This window comes from Talpa europaea (genome assembly GCF_964194135.1).
Source record: "Talpa europaea genome assembly, chromosome: 14".
Taxonomy (NCBI): Eukaryota; Metazoa; Chordata; class Mammalia; order Eulipotyphla; family Talpidae; genus Talpa; species Talpa europaea.
This window is the reverse complement of record NC_140082.1, coordinates 90,236,833-90,247,325: the sequence shown is the minus strand read 5'-3', so window position 1 is coordinate 90,247,325 and position 10,493 is coordinate 90,236,833. Positions and strand designations below refer to the sequence as shown.

Here is a 10,493-nt window from a genome sequence, read left to right as displayed (position 1 = left end):
CAGGAGAAGACCTTCTCTGAAGAAGCCCAGAGGTGAGACAGGCTCCCCTGTTTACTGATTATATGGATAAGCCTAGGGTGACCCTAGAAATGGCAGACAAAAAAAAATCACCTTTTTGGTAAATAAGGGGCCACTTGCTCTGCCTTACTCCAATTCTTTGGATTGACCTACTGGTCGATTGTCCCCCTCACTAGTGCAGATGGTCAGCCTGAGCCAGGACACTTTATAGCACTGCTACCTTGCTCGCTACAAGACTAACTTGTTTGTGTATTTTTTGTCATTGACAAAATTGCACCAAAAATGTTTATAAAAGTATACCTTTAAGATCGTCTCATAAAACATAAAAATATAATTGTGAAGGATTTTTGTTTGCATAATCATAGTTGAGCATTGGTTCACAGGAACCAATGCATTAATGTTGAGCATTGGTTCACAGGAACTGTTCAGTATAAATTTTGGTTGGTACCAGTGAGTCTGTGATCTTGCAACTTGTTTGTTCACATTTGAAAAAATTATAATGTAAAATTTCTATTTCTCTGTAAAAAAAATAGGTGCAATAATAATCAAAGTTTTGATGTCCTAAGTCTTCATCTTGAAGGATTAAGTATGTATAAAACCCTAAAGGCCTAGACCTGTTAATGGCTAGAGTTAAAAAATTTGTGACCTCCTTCTAAAAACTTTTGTTTTTGTTTTTCTCTTGCTTGGGCCTTACATCCTCAATGCCTTCATCGAGGTCATTTCTCGCCTGGAGACCATCAAATTATAAAGCCACCACTGTCCTTTCGATGTCCCTTAAATCGTCGTCCTGCGGTGGAGCCCTGACTATTTCCCCTCATCGCCCACTTTCAGCAGGAAGCAGTTACTGATCAAAACGACGCTCTTTTCCCTGACTGCAGTTAGGGCCTCCATTTGCAAAAGGGGAAAAATAAAACATAGGACAAGTTAGGGTAATTAGGCAGTTTTAGGGACAGTGCAAGAGGGGACCTCTAAAGAGTTTAAAAAGGGTCCAAAAATAAAGACAACTAAAGAAATGTGTTAACACTGGCCTTAGTTTCCTTCAGGTAATAATGAAGAGTGGTTTAACTAGGGCAGGAGACTCATTTATGCAAGAAAAAAAAAAAGGGGGTTAGCATTAAGACTGATGAGCGACAGCCTGTTTTTCTTCAATAGCTAATGTTTAGTGACCAGATAAATAACTCTGTGACTGACTAACTAAAAGAAATCCCTTGTTTGAGCAGAGTAATTCTCATTTATAACTAAAAATAATACCTCTTGCCGACTAAATAGCATCTGATTTTCAGAGGTCGTGGTCTAAGAGGACTCAGAAAAAAAAATGTCTTGTATAAGCATGGCAATTTTTCATATGGAATTAGCTTTAGGACATCCTTTTCCCCCTAACACTCTCAATCTCAGGTAGGCGACCCCACTCATGCCTCTCCCCCTACGAGGGGCAGTGTCCACTGCCTGACCCCAGAGAGCCCCCCGGGCATGGGCTGGTGGCCACACCAGGCGGGAGGAGCCTCGCTGCCTTCACGCCTTCTGTGGGGGGTGGAGGGCGTGGGGAGCTCTCCCTCTGAGGTCGGTGGTAGCCCCCTGCAGAGGGCTGGAGGGGGGCCTCCCCTGCTTGGCCAGGTAAAGCTTGATGGTAAAGCAGAGGTGCCACAGTGTTCCTCTAGCATCTCCAACTCACCTCCCCGGCGCGGCAGCCGCGATCCTCCACGCTCCCTCGGCGGGCCAGCAGCTCCTCGGGTGCACAGGGGCCCTGCACATCCATGCCGCCCACACTGAGACTTTTTGAACTCCTCTCTTGCACCCAGCCCCTGGGGGCCATGTAGGGACAGCATGTTTTTCTAAATAAAACTGTCTGGGAGAGACAGCAGCTTCCTTCAGCGTGCGTGCTTCCTTCCTGGCTTTGTTAGGGGTAAAGGATGTCCTGAGCTAATCCCATACAGGCTTTGTGGACCCCACCCCCACTCCAGACCAAAGCTATGAAGACACTGGGAAAGACAAATCCCATCACCACCAAAGGGAGGGTGGCTGGGACCTGCGGATGGAGTTGGGCAGCCAGGTTGGGTATAAAAACCAAACACGTGGGCCTTGGGGGGCTCGCTGTGGCTCGCCTCCTGGCTACACGGCTCCTGGCTCGCGGCCAGCTCGCAGTGGCGTTTGGGATTCCAGATCGGCGGATCGGGTAGGACGCATTTAAAACTTTGTCTCCCGCTTTTCTCCCAGAGCTGGACATTTCCTCATTTGCCCTTCCCTTGTCAATAAACCTTTTATGAACCTTTCGCGTGCGCCTGCAGTGGAGCATTGATGAGTCCTTTTAAGCGCGCGGGTGAGGACCCGCAGTCAGGCACCCCGTTTTGTACCGGGGTTGCTCTACAACAGCTTGATTCTCACAGTCAAGCCCGCCTGAATCCTAGGATCCCAACACATTGCAACCTTCCTTGCCCCCGGCCCACCCTCATGCTCGCGCCATGGAGGAGGTGCCTGGGGAGGGACGTGGCCGATGACGTGGCCAGGCCGATCTCCTCGCTATGGGTTCCTATAGGAGACCTGGGTGGCGTGACATGGGGTGATGCAGGGCGCTCTCCTCGCCGCGGGGCTCCTCCCAGGGGGTGTGACATGGGGGCGGCGCCAAGCCGCTCTCCTTTACGTGGCCCCCTTAGAGTTCTCTCATCATCGGCAGCTGAGCCGATCTTTGATGGCCCCCCGCAGAAGACTCCCAAGGCTGAGAGGTGGCAGCAAGGCCGTGCAGGGCACCGACTCACTCTGACCCTCCGGTGCGCGGGGAGAAGGTGATATCCCATGAGATCCTGAGCCCTGAGGCCACCGCGGCCCGGCGCCCGCCCCGGGACCCGCAGCCCACCCCGCCTGCCTAGTCCGGTCCCGGCCCTGCAGACGCCGGCCCCAGCTGCCTCGTCCTCTCACCCGGGGAGTCTGTGGCAGGCTCCAGGGGCTGCGGGAACCGTGGAAGGGGCTGGGGACACCTGCGTGGTGGCGGCCGGGGCACCTGAACCTCTCGGGCTCCCCTAGCAGGCTCTGGGCGTAGGCCTAGGCCTGCACAATGGGTGCCCGAGGGCCGAGGGCCCAGCGTCACTGGGGTTTTTCTGCCTTCGGGGATGAGCAAGAAGGAGCAGAAGGGATGGGGAGGGCAGCGGGCCGGACCTTGGGTGGGCGATTCTATTGCTAAGGGAGGGATTTAGGGCTCAGGAGGGGCCAGGAAGGACCTACTTTTCTTCTTTTTTAAAAATTTTTAAAGAGTTTTTTAAAATTAATTTATTTATACGAGCACTGGGTACAGTCAGAAGCGCGGGAGGGTGAGAGAATTCACCAGAGCCAGAGCGGGGAGCAGAGCAGGCAGAAGGACCGAAGGACACTGCTGAGGGGAGCAGCGGGCGGCAGGAGAGGTCTGCGCGCCATGTGGGACCCTCCTCTGGTGGCCGGGGAGCAGCCGGGGATCGAACCGGCGCTGCAGAGGCTGCGGGAAGCTTCGCAACCCAGCGCTCAACCGCTGCGCCACCGGGGAGGCCCTGTTGCTAGTTTTTTTAATATGTGCCATCCTCACTGGTGTGAGATGGTATCTCATTGTAGGTTTTTTTTTCTTTTTTCTTTTTTTAATAATTTTATTTTTATATTCCCCATACAATTGCAACCCCCCCCATTCTCACCCCAATCCCTCCCCTCCCTCCCTCCACTCCCCAAAAAATGTCTCTGGTTCATAGTTTTTTGTTGATTTTGATTTTCAATTTCTTATAGTTATTCATTTTCCTGGTCCCTTATTTAAGTTTTCTAGATTCCTGCTATGAGTGAGACCATCCGGTATTTTTCTTTTTCTTTTTGGCTTATTTCACTGAGCATGATCCCTTCCAGCGCCATCCATGTTGCTGCAAATTGCATGTGTTTATCTTTTTTGAATGCTGAGTAATATTCCATGGTGTATATGTACCCCATCTTCTTGATCCAGTCATCTATTTTGGGCATTTGGGTTGTTTCCAAAGCTTAGCTATTGTAAACAGTGCTGCTATAAACATAGGGGTGCAGGTGCTCTTTGGAATTGATGTTTCTGTGTCCATTGGGTAAATACCTAGGAGTGGAATTGCTGGATCATATGGAAGGTCTATGTTTAGTAGGTCCAGAAATCTCCACACAGCTCTCCATAGTGGTTGGACCAGTTTGCACTCCCACCAACAGTGCAGAAGAGTTCCTTTTTCTCCACACCCTCGCCAACATTTGTTGTTGCTAGTTTTTTTAATATGTGCCATTCTCACTGGTGGGAGATGGTATCTCATGGTAGTTTTGATTTGCATTTCCCTGATGACAAGTGATGTTGAACATTTTTTCATATGCCCATGCCCCGAATTTTGTGCCCCGGATCTCAGTTCCAAAGCCCTCAGGTCCAGAACGCTGCTTGTAGCCCAGTTCAGTGTCCACAGAATGGTGTCTTTTGCACCCCGCTCCTGTGCCTGGGTGCCTGGTTCCTGTTTACTCAGTGAGGGACTTTCACCTCAGTGAGGGTCTTCGCGCTCGTCTCCCTGCAAGCCCAGGTCGCAGGCGCGGGGACCTGGGCAGCCGCGATCCCAATCCGCGTTTGCTTTTCAACCACGCTGCTTTTCCGCGCGCGATCCCGATCCCGATCCCCGTTTGCTTTTCCAGCGCGCCCATTTTCCACGCGATCCCGATCCGTGTTTGCTTTTCCAGCGCGCCGCTTTCCGCGCAAGCTTACCGGGCGGCCGGGGCTGTGTGCTGGTGCTGGCCTCCTCCTGGGGGGCGGGGTCTCTGTTTAATGGCGCCCGGAGCTCACCTCCGCGGCGAATCCTGCAGGGTTCTCCGCAGCTCCCGTTCACGGGGTGTGGTGGCTGCAGTAGTTCCTTTCCACTCACAGTCCCACTTGCTGCGTCCGTTGTTCTTGTTGGCCGTTTTAGTTTGTTGTTTCCCTCCTCTCTGCGGGTCGGAGAGTGCCGCCTCTGTGGGCGGGGGAGGGGAGCAGGGTTTTGCGCTTCCCTCCCTTCTGGTCCTCTTTTATGGCAACTTTCTTCTTCGGGCAGTTTGCTGGAGTCACCCGTTTATCTTCCGTGTCCCAGTTCTCACTGGGACCTGCCGCTTCTCCTCCCTATTAACATTGTTTAATGGGAGATCTTACTCGCAGCGTCTCCTCGCCGCCATGTTGCTCCGCCCTCCTCATTGTAGTTTTGATTTGCATTTCCCTGATTGCAAGTGATGTTGAACATTTTTTCATATGCCTGGTGGCCACTTGCATTTCTTCTTCAGAGAAGTTTCTTTTTAGCTCTTCTGCCCATTTTTTGACTGGATTGTTTTCTTAGCTGCTTGCCAGTGTCTTTTCTGGCTGGGGCAGCAAGACCCCCTGCAGCAACTACAGAACTTCTTGGGCTGTTTTATACAAAACGGTAAAAGTAATTTGTCTCGGGGGGCCTCCCAAGTGGCGCAGCGGTTGAGCGCTGGGTTGCGAAGCTGCCCGCAGCCTCTGCAACGACAGTTCAATCCCCGGCTGCTCCCCGGCCACTGGAGGAGGGTCCCGCATGGCACGCAGACCTCTCCGCCCCCTGCTCCCCTCAGCAGTGTACCTTGGTCGCTCTGCCTGCTCTGCTCCCCGCTCTGGCTCTGGTGAATTCTCTCACACTCCTGCGCTTCTGACTGTACCCAGTGCTTGTATAAATAAATAAATAAATCTTTAAAAAAAAAGTAGTTTGTCTCCTACAGCTGCAGACACATGGGTGTGAGTATGAGTTCCTATAGAATCCCATGGATTCACACCCATGGTGCCAGAGGGATCGGAGCATGGGGCATTTTGGTATCTGTAGGGCGGTGGGGGAGTTGTTCACCACCACCTCAACCCCCGTCCCCTTTGTTCCAGGGTCGATGCAAACTGACCACTGGCCAGCTGAGGCCCTTGGTGGTCATCGTGAGGATGGGCCAGTGTCCATGAAGAAGCTGGTCTAGGCAGCTTCCCACCCGCTGCATATCAGAGCCACCCGAGGAGTTTTTAAATGACACCAGGCCCCGCTCCCCCCGTTTAACCATCGTATGTGCACCTGGGGCGAAAACCACCAGAAAGAAAACCGAGGCTGGGACAGACGAACTTCAGGAAACAGGCAGAGCCCGCATGGACCAGCAACATCCAGCCCTCAGTGGAGGGGTCAGTGGAGGGGACCCCACATCAACATGCCACTCCCCTACTCATGCCCTTGGCATTACTAGGGCCACCAGTACCACCAACTTGTTGGCTTCAAAGCCACAGAAATGGACAGTCCCAGCCCTGGAGGTCTGATGCACAAACTCCTGGCGAGGCTCCAATGAGGGTGTTGGCAGGGCCAGCGCCCCTCCCCACCTTCAGGCAGCCTGTTACCTGCCTCTTCCAGCTTCTTTTTAAAAAAGATTTATTTGGGTGGGCCCAGTGGCGCAGCGGTTGAGCGCTGGGTTGCGAAGATGCCCGCAGCCTCTTGAGCGCTGGTTCGATCCCCGGATCCTCCCCGGCCACCAGAGGAGGGTCCCACATGGCGCGCAGACCTCTCCTGCCGCCCGCTGCTCCCCTCAGCAGTGTCCTTCGGTCCTTCTGCCTGCTCTGCTCCCCGCTCTGGCTCTGGTGAATTCTCTCCCCCTCCCGTGCTTTTGACTGTACTCAGTGCTTGTATAAATAAATGAATAAAAATAGATAAATCTTTAAAAAAAAGATTTATTTATTTATGCATACAAGAGCTGGGGTACCGGCCAGAGATGCGGGGGGTGGGTGAGAGGATCCACCAGAGACAGAGTGGGGAACAGAACAGGCAGTCTGACTGAAATACCCTGCTGAGGGGAGCAGCGGGCGAGTCAGGAGAGGTCTGCTGCACCATGTGTGTTGCTCCCTGGCCGGCCGGGGATTGAACTCATGCTGCAGAGGTTGTGGATTGCTTCACAGTGCGGTGCTTAACCTCTTGCGCCACCAGGGAGGCCCCTCTTCCAGCTTCTGGTGGCTGCTGACACCCTTGTGTTGTGGCCACACCACACCAGCCTCTGCCTCTGTCTCCACCTCGCATGTGTGTGTGTGTGCTTGTGCATGTGGGTATGCACACCTGAGCTCACACATGCCAGGAGGCACGGCCATCACCACCTGGCCCCTCGCTAACTCTGGATATTTAAATGTCAGGTGCTCTGTGGGACCCGGCAGCCTCCTACTACAAAAGCTTCCTGATTTCTGGTGCCAGCTGCCTTGGAGCTGATGAAACAGGCCACGCGGGAGTCATCAGGCAGCACCCAGCAAACGCTGCTTATAACCGTCACATTCAAGCCTGTGCTTTAAACTGTTGATACCGTCACACCTTCCTGGTTAGTTTTCTCCATGGTCCCTTGCTGCCTCCTCACGCCTCCTGAGGATTTGTTGGTTTGCTTCCGCCCCCTAGTCTGGGGGGTACAGTCCCCTGGCACGGGAGTCCCTCCAGTTCTTCTCAGCATCCTCTTGGCTCCCTGGGTGTGCCTGGAAGGCAGAGGTTACTCCAGATGGGTGAAGGACCAGGGGTCCCAGCCCCTGTAGCGGGGCTCTCTTACTGGTTTATGTTTCCCCTTTTCCCAGTTTGCCCCAGACCCTTGGCCTGCCCAGGACACCATGTGCCTGCTGCTCCTGCTGCTGCCCCTGCTGCTGCTGTTCCTGGCCACCGATGCCTACTCTGGGGACTTAAGTAGCCGCAACAGCTCTGTTGGCCAGGGTGTGCCCTCTGAGCCCCATCAAGGTGGGTGGCCTCCGGGCCAGGCTCAGCTCTGCAAGGTGCTAAGATCTCCTCTGCCTCCTGCCAAAAAATGCAGGCTCCAGGCCTGGACTGGGATGGGGCGTGAAGCCGGCAGCCCCTTCCCATGGGCCCTGGCTGTGCACCAGCCTCCTTCTACGACAGTGCAGGAGATGGCTCCGTGCCTGAGTCTGCTACCCCCTGGGCAGGGCGCCCCCGGCCTTACAGGACAAGCCCTGGTGCCTTTTAGTCCTGCCCACTTTTCAAGATGTGGTTTAAACATGACCTCCCCTGGTCTCCCCAAGGGGAAAGGAGGGCAGGGTGAGACAGATGTGACTTTGATCTGGATGTTGCCTCTCGTGAGCTTTGTGGCTTCGAGCACCTACTGCAGGGGGCAGCCCCTAAGACCCTTGGTTCCCTCCTCCTGTGCTTGGTGTGGCTTTTGATCACCCTAGTCACTTCGTAGAACAGTGTTCTGAGTTGGTGGTGGCTGTGCGCCTGCGTGGCTGTGGAGTGCTGTCTGGGTTATGACCTAGGGGGACACCGACTTCAGCTGGAGGCCTCAGACATCTCTGCTAAGGAAAGTGGGGGCACGGCCTCTCCACTGCCACAGGCCCTGCCACTCCTGTCTCAGTCTTCTGTGCAATCCAACACCGGAGCCTGGCGTGGGGGTGGGAGGGTGGCCCTGCTCAGAGGATGCATTCACTGCAGCAGAGCCTCACCTGCACCCCACTCTCCCCCCAGACCCCCTCAGCAGCAAAAACCTGAAACTGGAAATCCCGAAGGAGCCCCGGTTCTTCCACCCGGGGGACAACGTGACCCTGCCCTGCTGCTACCACTATGAGCCGGCCCTGGCACCCCCCCCAGCCTGTACTCATCAAGTGGTGGAAGCTGTCGGAGAATGGAGCCCCTGACCAGCACGTCCTGGTGGCTGTCGGGCCAAGATACCTCTCCTTTGGGGACTACCACGGCCGGGTGCGCCTGCGGCAGGGCGGCCAGGGGGACGCCTCGCTGGAGATCCAGGACCTGCGGCGAAAGGACCGCGGGCGCTACCGCTGCGAGGTTGTTGACAGGCAGGAGGACCAGAGTGGCTTGCTGGAGCTGGAGCTGCAAGGTGAGGCCTAGCTGGGGCCGGGCCAGGGGGCTGCAGGGAGCACATCCCTGAGCTTGTGAGAATCATTTGTGTGGGGACACAGCAGCAGCCAGAGAAACGGGGCACCCTCCCCCCATTCCTGGGGCTGCCAGGACTGGGATGGGGAAGAAACTAGGCATAGACTGCGCTGGAGACACAGGACCTCTCGGGCTGCTTGTCCAGGCCCACAGGCCTCTCTGGCCCGTAGCCTGGCTGTGTTGGGGACCCTGCCTCCCTCCCCAGGTGAGGTTGGGGTGCGAGGCCAGGATCTCCTCAGACCCCTGGCCACCTGCTTAGAGGAGAGTCCCAGCAGTCCAGACCCCAAGGAGGACTGCATCCCAGAGATTTCAAAGCCTTCTATGAGGGTGACATTTCAAACACAGATGGTGAATTGTGACTCCAAACCCTGGCCCCCACCCCAGGACCTCCCTGACCTCCAGGGCCCTTCTTCCCTCCCTCCCCAGGTGTGGTCTTTCCATACCAGCCCTGCCAGGGACGCTACCAACTCACCTTCCCCGAGGCCCAGCGCGCCTGCAGGAAACAGGGGGCGGTGGTGGCCTCCGTCAAGCAGCTGCTCCGTGCCTGGAAGGAGGGTCTGGACTGGTGCAACGCAGGCTGGCTGCGAGACGCCTCGGTGCAGTACCCCATCACGCGGCCACGGGAACCCTGTGGAGGCCTGGGCCTGGCGCCCGGCTTGCGCAGATACGGCCCCCGCCTCCCCCACCTGCACCGCTACGATGTCTTCTGCTTCGCTGTGGCCCTCAAAGGTGAGCAGCTGCCCTGCTTGCGCCGGGCCACCTCCATTTGTAGGTCTGTCTGGGGCTCCACCATGGTGAAACCAGTTCCCCCCAACTCTGTGTGCTTTGCTGCTGTGCCTGCTCTGGGCCAGACCAGAATCCCGGCATCACCAAGAGCTGCATTCCATGGGTGATAAACTAGTTAAAGGCAAATTGACCCAGAGCTGTAGACATGCGCTGGCACACAGTAGGTGCTTAGGCGGTGGCTGTGAGGACAAGACACCTGCTCGATCGGTCCTGCCAGTCAGAGGTGGGATGCCACCCAGAGTGCAGCCAGGGGAGGACTGGGGACCCAGACGAGACTGGAGAGCTCCCTACCCCATGGCTGGAGGGATGGAGCCCCCAGAGAGGGGATGAGGACTGGGAAGGTCACCCCCCCAAAGTGCCCACTAAGACACTTAGCATGGCAGCTCTCAGGCTCAGACAGTTGTCAGACATTAGGGGGCCAGCTAAAGGGGTGATGTCTGCACTGATGATAGGCTCAGCTGTCCCCTGCCCCAGCTGCCATCTCAGCTGCCCTCTCTGCTGCCTGGCCCTCACACCGCCTTTCCTGCAGGGAAGGTGTACTATCTGGAGTACCCCAAGAAGCTGACTCTGGCGGAGGCTGGGGAGGCCTGCCGGGAAGATAATGCCCAGATCGCCAAAGTGGGCCAGCTCTTCGCCGCCTGGCGTTTCCAGGGCCTGGACCGCTGTGATGCTGGCTGGCTGGCGGATTGCAGTGTCCGTTACCCCGTGACTCACCCACGCCCCAACTGCGGGTCCCTGGAGCCCGGCGTCCGGAGTTTTGGCTTCCCGGACCCACAGAGCCACCGTTACGGGGTGTACTGCTACCGGCCCCGCTAG

The 10,493-nt window shown here is 55.8% G+C and overlaps 1 protein-coding gene across 1 annotated transcript; it reads left to right on the top strand.

Moving 5' to 3' along the window:
• Positions 1-2,477: 2,477 nt before the first annotated feature.
• On the top strand, positions 2,478-10,493 carry HAPLN3 (hyaluronan and proteoglycan link protein 3; the record flags this gene model as incomplete). The annotated part of the gene is given in 6 exon segments (XM_084254076.1): positions 2,478-2,486; positions 7,571-7,727; positions 8,466-8,578; positions 8,580-8,835; positions 9,318-9,620; positions 10,207-10,493. Coding segments are annotated over 6 exon segments (1,125 nt in total).